This window comes from Tenrec ecaudatus, chromosome 1, assembly GCF_050624435.1.
Source record: "Tenrec ecaudatus isolate mTenEca1 chromosome 1, mTenEca1.hap1, whole genome shotgun sequence".
NCBI classification, from domain to species: domain Eukaryota; kingdom Metazoa; phylum Chordata; class Mammalia; order Afrosoricida; family Tenrecidae; genus Tenrec; species Tenrec ecaudatus.
Genome location: NC_134530.1, coordinates 117051318 through 117073383, shown reverse-complemented (window position 1 = coordinate 117073383; position 22066 = coordinate 117051318). Strand labels below are relative to the sequence as shown.

The 22066-nt window shown below is 42.0% G+C and overlaps 1 protein-coding gene and 1 pseudogene across 1 annotated transcript in view; both read left to right on the top strand.

The window, feature by feature from the left end:
* COL24A1 (collagen type XXIV alpha 1 chain) overlaps nucleotides 1–22066 on the top strand; it is a 400055-nt gene that overhangs the window by 364174 nt on the left and 13815 nt on the right. The window contains exons 54-57 of the mRNA XM_075557916.1: nucleotides 5225–5260; nucleotides 5363–5389; nucleotides 20189–20254; nucleotides 20882–21050. Of these exons, the coding sequence (XP_075414031.1) occupies nucleotides 5225–5260; nucleotides 5363–5389; nucleotides 20189–20254; nucleotides 20882–21050 (298 nt within the window). The remainder of the gene's footprint in view (nucleotides 1–5224; nucleotides 5261–5362; nucleotides 5390–20188; nucleotides 20255–20881; nucleotides 21051–22066) is intronic.
* LOC142429082 (adenosylhomocysteinase pseudogene) lies at nucleotides 9431–10676 on the top strand (annotated as a pseudogene).

Here is a 22066-nt window from a genome sequence, read left to right as displayed (position 1 = left end):
ATTTCATAACAGGCAAGAGTCCCCAAACATTTTAAAGGCATCACCCCAGCCAGCTGGGCGCCAACCTGAGACGTCAGAAATAAGTGCTCAAGACACAAGACTGAGTCCGGAGGGAATGGGAGAGGTACGCCAGTGAGAAAGAGCCTCCGAGTTCCTCCGCCCGCCCCTCTTATTAACCCACCAAAGGAGGAAGTTTGCAAAAGTTCAAACGTGGGAGTGACACGAGGGCACAACAACTTCAGGCTCAAGATGTTCTCAAGCTATCAAAACATTCTCACATGTAAACACATTCTCCAACCATGTAGAATATGAGAGTTGGTCGGTTGAGCTCCCTCTTGACCCAACCTGAATTTGCTCTAGGCTCAAACATTCCTCACTTGTTCCACGACAGAAATTTCTTCACTGGAGTTTTAAATATTGTTGGTGGTCTTTTCTTTCTTATTCTATATTTTTATTTTATCTTTATATTATTATTATTATTTCTGTTTAGTTTTGTTTTCACTTTTATTGCTTTTGTTGGGTTTCCCAGTTGGTGAAACACAGGAGTGGCTGCGTAGGACCATAACTGATGCAATGGTTTATGGGGTCACGGGGGTGAGAGTGGGGTGGGACGGGTCAGGGGAGATGGGGAGCCAACAGTGAATTCAGGAAAGGGTTAGGGAGCATTAGAACTGACTGTGATTATGAATATACAAATCTTTTTAAAAGTAATTTAACTATTCAAGTATAAACATTATATCAAAATTATTATTTTTTAAAAAGTTGACCAGTGGTTACCATAACTTAAAGAGGAAGAGTTTTGCTTAAGGGGAATTGAGTTTATGTTAATGGTGTTGGAGTAATTTGGGAAAGGACATTAATAATGGTTATACAATACAAAGAGTATAATCAATGACTATGAATTATACGTGCAGAAGTTGTTGAATTGTAGAATGTTTTGTTGTGTGTATGTTTTGCCACAATTTTTAAAAGTTTTAGTTTTTTTAAACGTAAAAAAACACAAATATCAATGAGGACAAGGAAGAAGAAAGTGTTCTAAAGTTGATTGGGGTGATGACTGTACAACTCTTCTTGATATGATTGAATTATTGAACTGTATGACATGGATGAAGTGCCAATAAAACTGTTAACAAACACACACACACACACACACACATTCTGACCCAAGGCAGGATTCCTGTTTGTTGCAACAATGAATTTCCTTTTCACTCAGTGTTTCGGCCAAGTTCCTGGCACATTCAAGGTGTAACCAAAGTCTTTTCACCCAAGTGACCCTCCCAGGAGGAACAGGACAATGTTTCCCTACGTTTAAGAATATAATTGAATGATTTAACAACAACAAATGCAAAGAAGATTGCCAGAAATAATTAAATACAATTAGGAAAAGGAAACATCTAACTCAAACATGATGTCAATGTCAAACATATAAAAAGGACTTGACAGAATATCACAAATTGAAACATATCATTTAAACTCATACTTTATTACATCCAATTAAAAAAAACTTTTAGGAAGCAATCACACTATGAATTTTTATATTAGTTTCTTTATTTTATTGGAAAATTGTTTGATGAAAAGCAATAATAGGTTGAAGAATCCTTTCAATTTTTCTCAAATATTATCTTTACGTTAACATGGGTCTACAAGTCTAGGTATCAGAATTATCTTCTTTGTTTACAATTTGAAAATAAGGGAGATAGTATAAGCAGTCTGAGGAAAAATTAAGTTATTGGAAAATATATCCTAAATATTGACAAATAAAGAATTAAATTCATATAGGTATGAATCTTAAAATTCACAGATTGTATGTTATTCATATGAAAAATTATCAAACTCCCAAACCTAGGTACACATTTCCCTTACATTCATCAAACTTCTCATTTCAAATTCTCAAACTCTATGTAAAACATCCAAACTGGAAGCATATAGAGTCTTAGAAATTTTTTTAATTATAGGGAGCAATCGCAACATGAGTATTTTTAGATTACCTGTTTAATCCTAATGTAATATTATTTCATTAATTCTTCCCTATTTACTTACTTATTAGTCCCATCTTTTTCCAAACATAAAACCCAAGGAAGACCCTTGGATGTCATCTCCACCAAACCCTTTCTGTTAAAATCGAGCTATCTGAGAGTCAAATGTGCAGCCACTTGCTCAAGGACATGCAAAGACAAAGCCAGAGCCCACTGCCCCATTCCCAGGCCATTGGGCTTCTAGACGCATCATCGTGCCCCTCAGAAAGTAAGGGTTGGCAGTAACGTGCCTCCAACCTGGTGGCCTGACTAGTAATGCTAATTACTAATCATGCTCCGTGCCTTGGGATTCACTTATTCCCTCAATCACATTATTGCGTAATAAATCTTATTTAATTTTATGGCTAAACTCTCCATTAATTTCACTAAACCAATGGTTATCAACCGGAAGCAGTGTAGCATCCCCTAGACATATTTTGATTGCCACTACGCGGCCAAGGGAGGAGTGGCTAGTGACAGCTAGTGGTTAGAGGACAGGGCTGTTGTGAAACAGCACAGGATGCATGCTTCAGCTTAGAAATGAGGAAAGGGAAGCTCTCTGAAACTCTGAGCCATGTGAAGCCAGTCTAAGTTAAAGATCACGAAGCTAAATAAATGATCATTCCAAAAGGCAAAGTCTAACATACGCAAGCTCTTATGTGCTTCTCTGTAATTTTAAGCTTAATAGGGAGTGTGCCACCTTTGCAGAAGCGTATGTGAATTCTGAAGTGGAGTGAACACGCTCTATGTTCTAAGTCAAGGCTTTCACTCAGCAAGGAACTGCCAAAATCTTTCACACTGAGGGGATCTCCATTAAGAAATTAACATGGTCGCTCAGTTTGATTGCAAAATGCTTTGTATAAAACATAGACCTGATCACTTCCTCCTGGTGATGTGGTAAGGAGAGGAATAAAAGCAACTAGTAAAATGTCCCACTGTCGGAATCATATCTTGTTTTCCTTGATTGCTTGTCTTATAACGCGGTCGTTATTTGGGGTTGCTCTGCCGTGTTTGTTGGGTTTGACGTATTTTGTTGACTTCTATTTATGGTGATCTGACTTGTTCTATGGAACAAGCCTCAATGAACCCAATAAAATCAGCAGTAGGAATAATTTCTTCTCTCTTCTATAAAAACCTCTTTCAAAATCAAAGACAGGATATACCTTGTACTTCAGCATCAATGAGATTTTGCGAATGTCAAAAATATGCAAAATGCAGTGAGATATCATAATTGTGTATTATTTTTACAATGTTGATCCAGAATGTAAATACTTACGCAGCCAAATTCACTCAGCTTCTGTCTATGTACAAATATTTCCAACATAAATTTTTGTGACTGACCAAGTCATTTCTGTGGTACAAATTTGGGGCATCCTCTTCTTAAAATTTCAATCACAAACCATGCAAAACAAGAAAATGGCTAGTAGGTATGTTGGAGTACTCTAGCCTTTTGAAGTTACTATGTGTTGTTTGTGCTAGCCGCCATAGCATATTTAGAATCAGTTGCTTTTGGTAAGATACTTTTAGAAGATACTTAATACTAAGTCAAGCATCATTATACAAGCTCATGTGGAGATAAACTATGTTTCCGCATCCTTTCATCATATTCTGACTTTCACCCAACGTGTCCGTGACAGCCAATTGACCATCAAGTGAGTAAAATTTCGAGTGGACATATGATGCCTCCCAGCATTATTGACAATGATGACTATGGTTTCATTTAGAAAACTTCCAATACAGTTTAATATTTTATTATGCATATGCAGCTGTACTTAATTTCTAGACTAATACTAATTAATTTATTATTGTTTATTTATTTAGTAATCTAGTAACAATTATTGAATAGCTACACTGCCTAGTTCCAGACATTAACATGATAACCAAGATATGCTATAGCTTCTGCAGCAGCTTTCCAGTGTGTTAAAGACTGTGGAGTAGAGCAACAGATGATTAGTTGAACAAGATAGAGGTGAAGTGGGTGGCAAGCCAGGAGGACAAAAATGTTTGTTTTTAATGTGAGAATAGGAGTGAGAGTTTGACAAGTAGAAATGGTGAGGAAATGCACCTCTAGTTTAAAAAAACATAGCACATGCATGAGACATGCATGTGTGAAAGCACTTGAAAAATTCAGGCATCTACAAATAACTGGTTAAGTATGGAGAATGGAATGTGTTTGAGACAATAACTGTCAAGTTCAAACCAAACCTTGGAGAGGAGGTAGTAGTGCAAAATAACTGAGAACACTTCTGCATCCAATGGACTTGAGTTTTGATCCGAGCTCTGCTCCTTATTAACTGGTTACATAACTGTCCCTCCCTTTTTTTTAACTGAAAAATAAAACTGTGACACAGCTTATCGTGACTCTTCAATCAATAGTAGCTATCGCTATTAGGATAAGCATTGGATTTCGAACCACAAGATCAACAGTTCAAACCCACTACCTGCTCCATAAGAGAAAGATGAGGCTTTCTGCTCCATAAAGCTTTATAGCATCAGGAACTCTAGTAACGTTGCTACGAGTCCAGACTTGTTTTTATGGCAGTGGGGGATGGTGGTAGATTGCTATCAAGAAATTTTATTTCACTTTCCAAGCAATAAAGGGCCATTGAATGATCTTAAGTAGGTGATGGCAGCTTAGATTTACATTTTATAAATGGAAGGTAATTAGCACAATGGAGAAAATAAACAGGAAGTCAAAGTGTTCAGCCAAAAAATGATCACACTAAACGAAGATACTTGCTGTTGCCATGGAGGAGAGAGGGGAAAAATTATTGCTGAGAGATTTGGAGATAAAAATATATCCGGACTTGATAGTCAGTTTATAAGTGACTATTGCAAGAAACGGGAGTTGTAAAACAATACTTGGAAATTTCTTTTTTTTTTTTTATTAAGTGGATGGTAGGTAGGAATCGCAGGGGGGGGACTTGCACCATTTCTAAATGCTAGCATTTACCATAGTTTTTTTAGTGAATTATTTATAAACGAATAATTTCCATTTCAAGTAATAGCAGCAAAATAGGAAAGTACAGAGCCGCTTGTGCATGAACTTGAGTGAAAGCAAAGCATGAGAACATATAACATCGAAGGACAAACACAACTTTGACCTCTTAGGGCTTGCTTCACACCACAGGACGAGTGAAGGAAGTTGACCTCTCTTGTTCAGCTCTAGCAAAAGCATAATACACATGCTGTGCCTCTCTTTCTTCCAGGGCCCCCAAGGACCAAGAGGACAACCTGGGCCTCCGGTGAGTTTATTTACATTTTTGTCCGTTTGCCATAGAAGTGTATCTGCTTGCCTTGTGCTGATGTGTACTAAATATAAGTTTACTTTTTTGTTGTTGTTACAGGGTCCACCGGGAGCACGGGGTCCAAGAGTAAGTTTTCTTGGTTTTGTTTTAACTTATTGCACATCAAAACTTCCAAAAGCTTCATTTATTGACTGTGTTAAAATGTGTCCCTCTAGTTTTATGTTTTGTTGCTAGTCGGACACAGACGTGGCCCAACTGCAGTATCTGGAAATCCAAGCCTTCATCTAGAAAATGGGGGCACAGTCTACTACTTCCTTGGGTAGTTTCAAGGATTAAATTAGTAAAAATTTCAGCTAACTGTTTATCACATAATAGGTGCTGGAGGGATAAAAAAAACTAACGCTGTTTCTTCCTACTTCCATATCCTCGCCTTCTTAATGTAAAATGCTTTAGGGATTGGGGGTGGTTTTCATTCTTGTTTTGCCAAGCAGAGTTATTTAGTTCTTGGGTTTTTACATGTGATGAGCCTTGGGGGCATAGTGTTTAGGACTTGGGCTGTGATCTGAAAGGTCAGTGGTTCAAAGCCACCAGTGGCTCTGAGAACGAAAGAGAAATCTTTCTACTCCCATAGGCAGTTATCGTTTTGGAAACTTCCAGGGGGCAATTTTAATCTGCCCTAGAGGGTCCCTCTGAGTTTGCATCAGCTGTATGGCAGTGAGCCTTTTCATGAGGCTTTCTCAGATGGGGCGAGCTGTAAAACCCATCGTGTTTCTCCCGGGCCTGTTCATTATCTGGTACAACCTGAAATGTGTCTCTCTGACCTTGGAGACCCTGCTTCCATTGCTTCAGTTCTTCTCTCTTGGCTCCTGATGTCCCAAGCCTGGTCTCCCTCGTTCTTTTTGTCAACTGCCAAGACGGTCATCTCTGTGCTCTCCTGGTTCCTACAAAAGCGCTCCTGTGACCACCAATCCCGCCCCACCCCACCCCAACACCCGTCTATGCTCACGTACTTCGCTTTATTGCACTTTGCTGCTCCTGGGTATTTAACAGCATGATGGTGTGAACGGCCCTTCATCACTTTTTCCACTAGCGTGTGCTTGCTGTATCTGTGTCACTGTTTGCTAATGCTCACCCCGCATCGACTTTTTCATAGAGTTCATGGGAAAACTCCATAAAACCAAACCATCCAGTCAGTGCTGACTCCTAACAAGACCCGGTGGGTCCCAAGACTGTGACTGTTTACTGGAGTAGAAAGCCCAGTCTTTCTCCTGCGGAGCTGCTAGTGGTTTTGAAATGCCAACCATGGGGATTGCAGCCCAATGTGTAACCACCTAGTGCAAACACTTTTTATGCAAATGTAAACCAAATATGTGTTTGACTCTCTTGCGATATTCGCTTGCAGTGGTCTGAAATGAAACCCACACTATCTCTTGAGCTGTGCCAGGACATCATTTCACAGGCTCCATGCCAACTGCAATAGTCCTTGGCCACTCTTCCTGCCCAAAGGAGACCCGCTGTTAGCTACCCTGTTCAATTGCCCAATGGCTAGTCCTGTGTCTGCCAAATCTTACTTGTTTCCACATGCACATCTGTGGCCAATTGGAGCTCTCTATCAGTTCTAGTCGGTGCAACATCGCAATCCAATCTCAGCTTCTCGTCGGGACAAGGAGCAGCTTTAAAGCAAAGGGTCTGAAGGAAGATTGTCCTTTTCCATATGAGTTTTTCTTTCATTGTTTTTCCTAACGTTCCGTGACTGATTGAAACTTTCCCTATGTGAACCTCAGTGGGAATATCTTTCTCCCAAACTTCAAAGGACTCCTTATTCTATTTTCTAGAGTTTCTAGAATGAAAGATGGCCATAGAATTCAAAATAAAAAGCAGCCAGCTAATAATTACCTAGTAATTATCAAATGAAGAATCAAAGGAGAATTGGCAAAGGTAAGCGTAGCAAGTTCTAGGCTGCACTAGATAATAAACAAATATGTGAGCAATGCGACGGCTCCCACAATCACCACCAACTGAGGAGGGTTCTGGTAAGGCCTACGTGGACAGCTCTGGTTGGCACAATGCCGTGCATAACTTATGAGAACCATAGTCAATTACCTTTCTACTGTATAGCTTTGATCGAGCACAGCGGCCTTTCCAAGGAAGAACAAAATTGTAAGAGGTAGATTAGAGAAACGTTTAGTGGAAATTTTCACGTTTGATTGCCAAAGTTTGATGAATTAATGAAGTGGGACACGTGAAAAGGTTTTGTGCTGAGAAAAATGTGGATAAGAATATAGACTTTAAGTATTTACCATACAGGTTAAATGAGAAAAGATGTGATTGGCATGTTAGGAATACTCAGTCAAGTCTAGTTTCTCGGGTGTTTTGCTTTGGTTGTTTGGGGGTTGCTGTTTTGTACCTTCGTCGCTCTCCTGTCTGCTGTCCATCTTCTCTGCCAGAATGAAAATAGTCTCTTGCTGGGCCTTGCCGAGTTTGTCCTAGGAAAGTGGCATGGTAGCCTTGAGAATCCATAAGCACAAGGAACCTAGAGCCAAGGACTTGATGATCATGGGAAGACCCGACATGCCCTTCAGAAGTCAACGTAGGATCGTGGCCACGATGAAACTCTTATTAAGTCTGTGCCCTGCAAGATGAAAGGAATCCCCCTCCTTGTTTCATCCAGTCTTCTTTATTTTCCTGACAGTGCCTACTAAATTTGTCAAATTTCTGAAGGTAGAAAATATATTGCTTTAAAAAACAATTGTCTGTTGATTAAATGAATTAAGGAGTGCAAGAAAGCCATCCAGGTCTCCTAGAAAACTCGAGCGAGAGTCTTCCAAGCTAGCAGACTTCCTATAGAGGAACTGAGTGTCTAGAACGTTGCAGAGTTAAAGTTCAAAGTTCAACTAGTAATTATCTAGTGACTCGTTCAGATTCTGAGTTGTGGCTAGTTAGCAACTTATGAGGCCGTTTTACGGAGTCCTCTTGAGCATTCCTGTGAAGTGACGTAGAAGAAAAATAGAATGGGGACTGACTAATGAATACAGGGTTCTTTCTGGGGGGGATGAAAAAGTTTAGCAATTAGATAACGGTGATACTTGCATCACATTCTGGATTTGTGCTCCCCAGACTGTTGCAAGAATTTTATTATTTCCTTGGGTTCTAAAGAAGCTCATTCTGATCATCATTGCCAGTTTTCTCGTCACTTTATAGAGCAGAGGAGAAACGTTATTTTCGCGCTCTCCTAGAACTGTAAGTGCAGGTCGCCGGAGTGTTTCGCGTGCGGACATGGAAGGACATGGGAAGCATTCCGGCGTCCCACTGGTTCCCTCCGGTGTAGCTCTATGTGATTAGCTGAGCCGCATATGAAACAAGCTGCTGTTACTGTGGAATGCCATTTTCACCTGACAGACTGCCAGTGTCAGAGGTGTCTTGGGCAAAAGCATTTTATTTAACATGAATGAAATGACTCAGCCATTTACAGCAAAGCAATTGATAGAATTTGATGCCCGTGATCCAAACAAGCCTTGAAGCCAAGAATTATTTCTTGAAAACTCATACCTACCACATGAGTTTGACTATCTCTGGGTACTTCGATTTTTCCTAATAAGATCGGTGGTGAGGTTGATAAATGTGATTTTTACATAGTGTTTCAATATTTGGAAGAGCTACATAATTTTGTGAATGAGTGTGTTCCAAATGATGGAGTCACAATGTTGACAAACTTCTATGTCAGGGAAAGAAAATATTCTTCCAAAGTTTAAGATCAATTTTCATATGAAAGTACAAAAAAGTTTGTTACAAGTGTAAGAATTAATGAATTGGCAAATGTTTTGTAGTGCATATTCTTACCGGGATAAAAAAAAATGACAGAAAAGTCATTGATATGGCTTTCAGTCTGCCTCTCAACTACCATATATACTCTAGTATAAATCAACCCGAATATCAGCCGAGGCACCTAATTTTACCACAAAAACTGCATAAAAAATGTGCTGAAAAACTCGGCTTCTACAGAGTATATAAGAATCTTGAAGAAATTACCACTTGCACTGCCCATTGCTGGCTGCCCCGTGCCCCAGCTTGAGTCCTGATCCCCATTGTCCTTGCCAAAGCACCCCTCCTTTGCTCCTCAATGTCTCTGGCATCAGCCTGATCTCTTGGAAATTCAAGGCTCTGGACATGGGCTTCATGTGCATGTGGGACTTGCACTTAGCCTCCAAGGCCCTGAAGAATCCCTGAATTGCCAGTCACCTTGCACATGACTGTAGAGGCAGCCGGCCTGATAGAGAATTGCGTTGCCCTGGGGGCTAAAGTATAGTGGTTCAGCTGCAACATCTTTCCCACCCAAGACCATGCAGCAGCTGCCACTGCATGGCTTGCATGCCAGTGTCTACCTGGAAGGGTAAAACCGATTAGGAATCTCATTGATGCATCGAGCAAGCCCTGAACTTCAAGGACGGGCCCCTCAACATGATTCTGGAAGACAGTGATGACCTTCATAAACCTTACTCAGACCAAGCTCGTGTCAGGCACTGGAGGCATCTCTGAGGAGTCCAGGAGCTAAGCAAGATGAAGGTCAGTGGAGTCCTGAAGGTATGTGGCAACAAGAACAGATTTGGCGGCCTCTATGGCTGCCAGGAGCCCCTCGCCGATGGCGTCAAGTAGGCCAGAGACATGAAAATGGTGTGCAGTGGTAGCAGGCTGCGGTGAAAGGTCAAGGGCTGTGCCGAGGCCCTGAGAGGACTGAGGAGAGCTCAAGTCATCAGCACCAAGATTGACCCCATTAATACACTACAGGCCATCGTGGAGGACTATGAGATGACCACCAAGGACAAGGCCTGTCAGGAGGACAACGTTGTTGTTGCCACCATGGGCTGCATCAATATCATCCATGGTTGGCATCCTTGGTTGGCACTTGGAGCAGGCGAAGGATGGGGCCATTGTGTGTAACATCGGACATTGACATGAGATTGATGTCAAATGGCTTAGTGAGAATTCTGTGGAGAAGGTGGACATGAGGCCTCGGGTGAGCCGCTTCTACTGGCTGAAGAACACATTGTCCTTCTGGTTGGGGGCTGGCTGGTTAACCTGGGTTTCACCATGGCCCACCCAAGCTTCATGACGAGCAACTTCTTCACCAGTTTTGACACAACTAAAACTGTGAGCCCCTCCAGACAAGTACCTGATCAGTGTCCACTTCCTGCCCAAGGAGCTGAATAAGGCAGTAGCTGAAGCCCAGCTAAGCAAGCTGAACGTGGAGTTGAACAAGCTGACTGGGATGCTAGCCCAATCCTTGGTCATTGTCATTGAAGGCCCCTTCAAACCTAACAACTACCATTACGGAAAGCCCAGCATGCCCTTCTCTTGCCACCTGGTAGCCCTGACAAGGGCCCAGTTCTCCTTCCCAACAACCACGTGGCACTAATTAGAGATTGGTTTGTCATTGGCCCCTGCCATGTTCCTCATCCTGCTCTGTGTGTGACAAGGGGCATTAAGAACTATACCCATAGCCCTGGGCATGATGGAGGGAGATGAGAGTGAGAGAGAAAGAGAGAGAGAGAGAGAGAGAGAGAGAGAGACAGACAGAGAGAGAGAGAGAGAGACCCATGAACTCATGAGTTCTGGGGTCTTGGAGCTGCTCACCTCGTCTTTAGGCAGAAACTGACAATAGTTTGTCAAAACCCATGCACTTGGCCTCTAGTTCTCCCCTGGCTTTAGGGAACCCTGCTATAGGCTTGGCTTACAGTCTTACTGGCTCATCTGTCCATGAGAGGTCAGATGGAGCATTTGAAGGGCAGGGCGGAGCTGTGAGGGTTTGAATGGTGCGAAGGCCCTGGCTTAGTGCTCAGAACAGGGAGGCTTGTCATGTTTGTGCCTATTTCACAGGAGTTAGAATAGCCTTCTTGTGCAGCTAAGAGAGAGCCAGAGAAGTGACATCCAGAGGTATAGATATAGGTCAGCTACCACTTTGTAACACACTGGTTCTTATCACAAACCTGCATCCAAAAACGTTCATTTGGTTTATAATGTGTTAAAGGAAGGTAAGAACGTGGGCCTATAATAAAAATCTTGGTGCCTAAAAAATAAAAAGAAACTACCACTTGCCATATTTTGGTATCGTATCAAAGAAGAACATCCACAATTATGTGAAAGGTTATTAAAATATTACTTTTCCAGGTACTTGAAAATAGAGGCAACTATGAGAATCCAGAGATATCCTATTAATCCAGATATAAAACTATGGTAGTTACATAACTTCATGTCAACTTGATAAATAGGCATAGGGGTGGAGTCTAGCCTGTCAATCAGGTCACAGCCTGATGATGCCTTCTTGTGGGCATAACCTTCTCATGAGGATTCTATGAACTTCCTCTTTCTCCCTGGAGGAGACACTCAGAGAGCTGGAGAAGCCAGTGCTGAGATGCTTCCACCAGCATTGGTTCCGCAAAACTTTCCACCCACTGATCTTCCTGCATTCGGCATCATTGCATGTGCTGCGTGAGTCTAAAGACTCATGTCGGACTAGTGTAGGACATATGGACTAATATCAGACTCATGGACTTGACTGGACTGGGATGTTTTCTCAATATTCAATTGCTCTTTGATATAAAGCTCTCTCTTACACACATATGAGTGTCAATGAATGTGTTTCACTGGTTAACCCAGACTAACACAAAAATGAATTTTCAAAGATATAAAATACTGCCAATCTTTTTACTAACATCTTTATTTTTTGAAATAGAATTTGTTCTCTTTTAAAAAAAAGTGTATATTCAGGTTCAACCCAAGTCACCTGCATGGTCTGGGCCCCAACCTGCAGCTGCTGGACAATCTCTCCACCTGGCACTCAATAACAAGCAGGGCCAGTTTTCTATCAAAGTGAGAAAAGTATGGAGGCAAGGTTCAGTGTGCTGTGCTGACCGATGCAAGATGGTTGACAGTGCAGACTGAAGATAGGAAAGTTGAGAGAATGTGGCTTCCAGCTGGAGATCCAAAGTGGCCGGAGACTCGGGAGTAGGCTGGATATCTGGAGCTAGCCAATTCACATGAGCAGACCAGAGTTCTGGAGCAAACCCTCTAGAGATCCAGAGAAGGCCGGAGATCCAGAGCAGAGCTCTTGGCTTCACTTGGCTGGGAACACCAAGCTGAGTCAGTGTTAAGGACATCCTCAGCCGATGGCAGCAGGGTGGTCCAACTGCCCACCCTCTCATCTCCTTCCAACCCCAAACATCAGAATAAGGCCTGATTGTACACGGAGCGGGGGGTAGGGACGGGGAGCTGATAGTATGGATGATTGTATAACCCCACTCAAGGGGAGGGAACAACGGAATTGTACGTGAAAGGTGATAGTGGATGGTATAGATAAATAAATAAAGGAAAGCTGATATCAAGTAGTGCAAGAAGAAAGAACATGTTTTGAAACTGTGTACAATTGTGGTAGCAATCATACAGTACTACTTGATATGATTGAAATATGAAATGGTATGACATCTATAAAAGCTCCCGATAAAATGATTTTTACGTGTATATTCAAATATACATTTTAAACATACCATTATTTTAGAGGAATTAACAAATAGTTTAAATATTTGTTTTAATTTCTAATATACCGTAAATGCCTAAATTATAACTTAAGATAACCAAAAGCTCTTCAAGGCTCTCAATAATTTTTTTAAGTGCCAAAGGCTCTTTAATCAGAGGATCTCAAGAACTGTTATACTTGGCTTTCAAAGACAAGTACTAGAAGTCCACAATGTTTGGTTTGATATAAATCTAAAACCAAACACACTCACTTGATCATATAGCACCAAAATCACTGCCATAGAATCAATGCTGACTCATATCGACCTCACTGTGGATTTCCAAGGCTGAACTGTTGACGAGAGAAGAAAACCTAGTCTTTATCCCATGGAGCTGCTGGTTGTTTTCCAACTGCCAGCCATGCAGATCGCAGCCCAACACATAACCACTGCACCACCAGGGTGTGCTCGCGTGCAGTGTGCCCTCGCTCTCTCAACAGGGATAGAGACAGAAGCAGAGATAGACAGATGATGCAGATATAGAAACTATATAGATAATATTTTAATATAAATATATATGTATTTGAAATGGACTCAAATCTAACAACTGTGATGATAGTACAGTAACAGATTCTGCGTACATTCATTCTGTCATACATTGGGTTGCTATGACTTGCAACTGACTCTATAGCACAAGCCAACATATATGGATTTCAAAAAGTTCATAGGAAGTGTATGTTATGAAAAAGCCATGTATGGATTTCAAATATTTTTGCAACAAACTAAACTCATACTAACTTGTTATAACACATCTGAATAGGATCTAGTCTGAGGCACTAAAATTGAGTAGACATCAGTTTGAAATGAGCCTCCATCAGAGCAACATGAATTCCACTAAAACTGAAATAAGATGTAGGGACAGAGGATTGTTTAAAGTGGTTCTTCTAGCCAAAGACTCTAACTCCCACCAAGTGGCCCTTACTTGCATAGGTCTGGATGAAAAGGTGGGAGAGACGCTGATAGAATTCACCTGTACACAATTGCTAACAGGACACATTGTGATTCCCATCGTGCTGCGCATAAAATGAACCCTCTGAGAAGGAAGAGCAGGGATTTCACTGACAACAAGAATCAGGAATGGACCGTGTCCCCTGGATACTGAGATCCCTGTGCAGTGAACATCCTGGGTCCAGAAGACAGCTGTGACATCAGAGAAGCAGCAGCATAACCAGGAGTCAGAGCATGGAACGGGTGGGCAGGCTTCCCGGCCACGGGCCAAGTAAAGCTGAGTGCTTTGGACAGGCGCTGACTTGGGCTGAGTGTCTGTGGGCATTTCATGGGGAAATATAGGCTTCCTAAGTGTGTGAGCCTGAGTGCTTTAGAGAAACAAATCCACAGAAACTCATGTACAAGAGAGCTTTAGATAAAGGTTAAGTGCGCATCTAGAAAACATCCCAACCCAGTACTGCCCAAGCCCACAAGTCCAACATTAACCAATATGTCCGATACCAATCCACAAAGTCCTCCTCCATCTCACAAAACACATTCAATGACATCGACTGAAGGAGGAGACCTGAGTCAGTGAATGTGTAAGAATCTCAGCGCTGGCAGGGGTCTCCACACGGCTGCTTCCGCACCCAGGGCTGCATCGGGGTAGGTCCATGCGGCTTCTCCTTGGGGATGTCTCGCAGAAAGTCAGTCTTGCAAGCTGAAGCAGGGAACTGATTAAGGCAGCTGCACCCTGATCCAGCCATCACAAAGCAAGGGACCCGAGAACTAGAAAGGCGAGGCTCACTGAGCCATTTATCTCTCCGCCCTTCAATCAATCCCACATGTGTTCATTGGCCAGGCTGGCACAATAAACTTTAATTGTCTCACTGACTCACGTAAGTTTTAATATTCTTCACCAATGCCGTAATGCAAAGGCATGGATTCCTCTTCAGTCTTTCTTGGTCAATGTGCAACATTGACATGCATATGATGCATGTGAAATGCCATGACTTATTAAAGGTCAGGCTCACCTTTGTTCTCAAAGTGACATCCTAGCTATCAGCACTTTAAAGAGATCTTGTGCAGATTTACCCAATGAAACTAATTAAAGAGTTATTATAACTATTACAGTAACTCCTTTTTAAAAATATATCATTTTATTCAGGGCACTTACAGCTCTTACCACAATCCATATCCATCCATTGTGTCAAGAACATTTGTACATATGTTGCCACCATCATTTTCAAAACATTTGCTTTCTACTTCAGCTCATTTTCCCCCTCTCCCACCCTCCCTCATAATCCCTTGATAATTTGTAAATTATTATTTTTTCATGTCTTACACCAACAACTGACTCCACCCAATTTTCTGTTGTCCAACCCCTGGAAGGTTTATGTATAGATCACTATGATTGGTTCCCCTTTCTCCCCCTGACCTTCCCCTTATCCTACTGGTATTCCTACTCTCATTGTTGGTCCTGAGGGGATTATCTGTCCTGTATTCCCTGTGTTGCGAGCTCTTTTCTATACCAGTGTACATGCTCTGATCTAGCCAGATTTGTAAGGCAGAATTGGAGTCATGACAGTGGGGATTTGGGGGTGGAAGCATTAAAGAACTATAGGGAAGTTGTATGTTTCTTTGGTACTATACTGCACCCTGACTGGCTTGTTTTTTCCCTGGGACCCCTCTGTAAGGGGATGTCCAATTGTCTACAGATGGGCTTTGGGTCTCCACTTGACTCTCCGTCTCATTCACATCAATATGATTATTTGTTTTGGGTCTTTGATGCCGGGCACCTGATCCCTTCAGCACCTCATGATCTGTTTATCTTCAAGACTTTAAGACCCTGGATGCTATATCTTTTGATAGCTTGGCACCATCCGTTTTCTTCACCACATTTGCTTATGCACCCATTTTATCTTCAGCAATTGTGTTGGGAAGGTGAGCATCACAGAATGCCGGGTTAGTATAATAAAGTGTTCTTGCATTGAGGGAGTACTTGAGTGGAGATCCAATGTCCATCTGCTGCCTTAATACTTAACAAATAAATATATGTACATAGATCTGTTTCCCTATTGTTATATATAAATGCATTTACATATGTGCATACCTGTATTTAGACCTCTGTCAATGTTCTTCACCTCTTAGTTCTTTCCTCTATTTCCTTTTACTTTCCTCTTGTCCCACTATCTTGTTTGACCTTCATTCAGGTTTCAGTAATTCCCCTTTGCTGCATTGCCCTTGATCAAGCCCCACCAGGCATCCTATGCCCTCCCTGCCATCGATTTTAGATCACTTGCAGTTCCCTTGTCCCTGGGTTTGTTGGCACCTCCATTGGTCCTGGTTGTTTTCTCCTCCAGATTGTTTATCCCGCCTTTCTTATCTAGATAGACATGCAGCGACAATAATGAGCACAAAAACAAGACAAAGCAAAACATAACCAAAGGGCGGGGGGGGGGGGAACCACAATAAAAACAAAAACAAAAAAAAGAGAAGCCTATAAATAGTTTCAGGTCTGTTTGTTGACCTTTAGGAGTGTTTTCTTTGTAGAGTCTGATGGTGGTGTGCCATGCCCTGGCCCCAAAGTCTATTTTTGGTATTCCCCTGGGACTTGATTGCTTTGTTCCCCTTGCTGCTCTGTTGCATGCTCTTGGTGTTTGCCCTGGTGTGGTGGGGTCAGATGGGGCATAATTCCCTCAGCGTGTCTCCAGTGTTATCCCAATAGCACTATGAGTCAGCGAGGGATGTCGTGTCTCGTGGTCGGGTCGGCCCTATGATCCTCTCTGTGCATTGGCAGCTCTGAGCAGAAATATCATCCTGCGGCTTGGTGGGCCAGGATGTGTTCCACTCTCTCTCCCCCTCTTCATTTGCTCCTAATCAGAAGCACCCCTCTCCCTGAGCTGCAGCTTCAGTGCTGTCCTCTGAAGTACTACATTCTTTGGGGGAAGGGGCTGGGGGGCATGTCCACATAATTGAGATTGGGGCCAGCCCCACTATAGTAAATCTTTAATTCATGTTTACAATGGGAACAAGCGCAAAATTTATTTAGTGTATATAGTCCCTGCAAGGCCAGTGAATTATTTAATGTGGCTCTTGTAGCCAAGGTTTTCAGCGACTAATACCTCAGACGTGAATAGCTGATTCCCTCTTGGTTGTCTGTTCTTAATCTGAAAGCTGAAACCTGCTCCTTGTGGGTGACCTGCTGACATTTGAACTACCAGTGACAGTGCTTCCAGCATCACGGAAACACACAAGCCTCCACAGTACAACAAACTGACAGACAAGTAGGCAGATCTGTGTTGGAAGAATTACAGCCAGAGTGCTCCTTAGAGGCAAGGATTGTGAGACTTTGTCTCACATACGTTGCACATGTGGTTAGAGACCAGTCCTTGAAGAAAGACCTCACACTAGGTAATTAAAGGGGCGACAGAAAAGAGGAAGGCCCTGGACAGGATGGATGGACACAGGGGCAGCACCAATGGGCGCAAACATAAGAACTGGAAGGGGTGGGGGGTAGTGCCAGACTCCTTATTTGCATAAGTCGCTATGAGTCAGATCATCCTCATCAATTTTTTCTGTTCAGTGCCTAATTGGAAAGGGGAAACCCAACACCAAAGTTTATCTTACACAATTAGTTCGGCATGTGCACATCTGACAGAAAAATAAGTTAAAGTTTCTGCTCCATTGGTGCCCAAACTGCTGCCCCTAGAAGAGCCGCAGACAAAAGGAGAGCTTTCCATAGAAATTTGGATACGTGGAATCAAAATCCTAAAGCATACTGAAAAATTGTGACCAAAGACGACACACGCCTGTATGAATAATATGATCTTGAAGATGAAGCGGGGGAGGTTAAAGTGGACCCATGAAAACCAAAGGTCATGGAAATAATTTGAAGGGGATGTGTGAGCCGTTTTGCTAGTTGACTTACTAGCGGGTCAAACAATGCTAGCCCCTGCTTATCAGGAGACTGTTGTGAGAAAGTCGGCTAAAGTTTCGGCAGGGAAATGCCCAGGAAAGCTTCGCCAGGGGGTCCTTCACCACCGTGACAGTGCTCCTGCGCATTCATCCCTCTCACCAGGCAGGGGGACTTTTGCGAGAGTTTCAGCAGGAAATCATTAGGCATCCATCTTGCAGCCTGATTTGACTCCTTCCCTGTTTCCCAATCTTTAAAAGTCTTTAAAGGACACTCATTTTCCCCTTTATTAATAATGTGAAAAAGATTTCAGTGACGTGGTTAAATTCCTAAGATTAATCGTCTGCCTGCTGTCAGCATGTACAAAAGTGTCTTGATCTTCCTGGCGCTCGTGTTGAGAAATAAAGTTAATATTTTTACATGTACGTTCCCGTTTTCACAAACTTTTTGAAATTCTCTTCTGTGTATGCACCCACACATGCATGACAAATAGTAGCTTCAGAGAAACCTTATTTAAAAATGTAAAACTGTGAAGCGGTTGTTTCTTGACATATTCTCCATCTAGGTCTACGCAGTTATGAAAGTAATGTTTCCATTTTTCTATCCTCTTCCCCAAAGAATCCTTGCACTCTGGGATTTACAGCATGTTCAAACAGCTGTCTAGATGTCCTTGAAGAACTCAAAACTTGTTTTTGTTTATTTAATGTTGAATTTGAGGAGCAAAAAGAAGGCTGAAGGGGCCAGGTCAGGGATGGAGGGTGGATAGGGTAAGGTTTCTCATCAAAATTATCATGGGACAGCCCTGGCCACCGTTAAAGAAAGGCAGGTGCCTTGTGGTGGGGAAGCAAAAGCCCTCCACGAGACCTGCTGACTGTTCACTCCCCATTGTAGATTTCAATGTTCGTAACACTTCCTAATAAGGCATTCTGGGCCTTTGTATGATCATACTATCAAAATTACTCCGTGTGGTCCCCGCCAAAAGCAGTCACCACAACCTCCCGAGCTGACTGCTCTATCAGGAATGTCAGTCGCCCAGCCGATCCTCTGGAAGGTGCAGCGTTGACCGGACCTTTTTCCGCAGGCACGTTAGAAGTCTAAGGAGCATGTATTACCGAGAGACTGGCCTGCAGCCGTCCGTGGGTGGCAGGGACATGGTTAGCACATTTTATCTGAATAAGCCTGTGCATGTATGAAGTGTAACCCTGGTAACATGCCTTTTATTTCTTTGTCATTCGTGTGATTATTTTCTTAACTGTGCCACAAATAAACACAGGGAAACATCCTCCCATTCAACGCTTCTACGTGTATAATGCAGTGCCATTGATTATACTCTTCGTGTTGTACAACCATTATTGATATCTTTTTCCAAATTATTTCACCACCATTAACATAAACTCAATGCCCCCTAAGCTAAAACTCTTCCTCCTTCACCCACGGTAACCATTGGTTTCTTATTTTGGGAAGTTTTCTTGCTATAATATATCCACACATCGGACCATGGCCACCTTGAGGTCGCTTTTCAAAGGAGCTGTATACTCATCATCGCAATCGGTTCTAAAGCGCCCTCCCCACCCCATCGCGCCGCTTTTTGACACCCTCTGCACGTAGACAAGATGAACCGATTCTACTCCAATATGAAAACCGTGTGCTGGGTCATGGACAAGGCACTTTATTGACTGCCCATCATTTTAAAGAGTTTCTTAAAATCACCAACCATGAGTTAGTTATGAGGGATCTGTTGGAAAGCACTCCTGCCGTGTGGACCTCCAAGGAGAGAAATCGCTGAGCAGCCCTCCTTCCGAAAGGATTTAGATCGCTTGATTTGTTTACACAGATGCTGTTCCCGAGAACCTGCTCCCGACTCAGACTTTGTGTCCGAGCTTATTTTTTAAAAGATACAAAAATACTTTTACTAATACTTATGCTGACTCTTTCTCTAAAAATATCTTTTTTTATTAAATGCAGGCGGAGATTGAGTTCTTGATGTATTATTTCTTTTGGGACTAATGGTACATTTTCCAACTTCAGAAATTGTTTTTCAGACCACAGAAGTATCAGATTAAACGAATGCGGTGACTCCCTCAGGACAGTAGTATTTTATTCTGTTTTCCTTCCAAGAATGTAACTGTTAATAGTGACTACAGCTATTTACCCTTCCCTTTACAATTTGTTAGCTTCAGGGGATTGTATTTCATTTTCCCCTACTTGAGTAGCATTTGTGTTTGTTTTCATGCAACAGGGACAAATAGGGGTTTTTTGTTTTATTTTGTTTTTCATTTGAAGGTACTAGACTTAGTTCCGTTTTAATTACAAACACGTTGAGATTTGCATGAAAGCAGCATATTGTCCTTTGGATCGCCAGGCAATATTTGCAAGATCTATGTAACCCTAGGAGTTACGCAGATAATAGGTCTGGGATACTTTAACAACAACACTTTGGAAATGTACAGGCTCTGCTTTGGAGCACTCGGTGTTGGCCTGACTGCTGATCTCAAATGGTTTTGTTTTACACAGAAACAAATAGATCTCAATGCTGCTATTCAAGCCCTGATGGAGTCAAATGCTGCCCTACAGATGGAGGTAATATATCTGGCCTTATTTATATTGGCAGGCTCGATATACAAATTAAACAGGACTTCTTTTTTTGAATGTGTATAGAGACCAAAATGTGGCTTTATCTCAAAGATTGTATTGAAAACAGATTGAAAATGTGGAACCATTCTCTAGGATAAAGTAAGCTGTTTTAATACATTGAAATGGAAATATAAGTATAGGATGTTTCTTAAGGATGACATTTGAAAACAAAGACGTGACACTGCTAAAGAATCTATTTATAAGGAATTTGGTACTACAGAAGAAAATGGGTAAATAAAGCAAAACACATTCTTTAAAAATGAGCTGTCTATTATTGCAACTCATTCTTTCTCTGGGTCATTTTTTATTCCCTGCATACTTTTTAAAGCACATTATTCGGTAGACATACCTATCCGTAAGCATTAAGTCAGTTTGAAAACTAGACTTTTGAGTGTGGAGTTAAGCTCTTACTTCCAACCGAGTGTAAAAAGCACACACAGGTGCTGCTAATGGAGTTTAGAGTGCCTTTTACATCTTACTCCCAATTCACTGTGCACGATGTTGTTGTTTGGGGCCCATATACTTGGGAGGCTATTCTATGCTTGTTTACTAATGCGATTCTTATGACATTAGAGCTACCAGAACACCGACGTGACTTTACTGGACCACACCGCAGAGATATTCAAAACCCTGAACTACCTGAGCAAACTGTTGCACAGTATCCGGAATCCTCTTGGCACACGAGACAACCCAGCGCGGACCTGCAAAGATCTGCTCAACTGTGAACACAAAGTGTCAGATGGTAAATGCTCGGCTCCCTCAGACTCTGGAGTCTCCTTTCATTTTGTCATTTTTGTGTGATTGAAATTTACAGTGCCTTACTTCCAAACCTCGGTCGGTGTGATAAGACCGCAGCAAGATACGCTTTAAATGCTATCAAGAACGAAATACTCTTTGAGGGAGACCTGTTTCTGCTTTCTTAGTGTCCTTGGTAAAGAGATCACAGGATGAAAGTCTACGCAGCCTTACCGAACCCCAACTTTCCCCACTCCCTCTCTACTTAATGTCATGTGCTTGTACTTTGCACTTGGAAGGTAGCAAAGTCATTCTAACCATAAAACAAGGTTACTTGCAAGTTCACAGTGGACGTTAGTCCCACACGAAGAAATGTATCCTGGAGCTCCTTCCATCACATTCTCTGTTCCTGGAAGTCTAGGGGTTGTTTTTATACAAAATGAATTTTAAATGCTACATTCTAGATTAACTGGAGTAGTTCCTCTTCCTTAGGAATTTCTCATCCCCTCCACTAATACCAAATTCATTATTCAGAGGTGCAAAAGAGTGAATTTGGAATGGAATCTCCAAGGAAAGGTTTTAAACTAAGTCCAGCAGTCATCAGTCAAGGATGGAACCCCTGTCTGGTGCAATATGCCATTTCATTCGATTTCTATTTGCTCTGTTGTCAGTCAGCTACTCAGTCAAGATGAGTAATTGTTTGTTTCTGTTCTGTTTTGCTAAAACATCTAGTCGCAACATGATGACACACATGCTGACTTGGGGGGCAAAAACCTGTTAACTGTGCTTATCATTTAATTGTATCTATCCATCTAACTTTAGCCCCACCTCCACTAGTTGGTTCTTTTTTGGAGGAGTCCATATGTATCAGAGTAGAACTGCTCCATTGGGCTTTCCAGGACTGATTCTTCAGAAAGTGACCACCAGGTCTTTCCTCCAAAGAACCTCTAGGTGTAATAAGATCTTCAACCTTTCCGTTAGAGCCTAGTGCTTACCCTCTTGCAGTACGCATCTATGATTGTC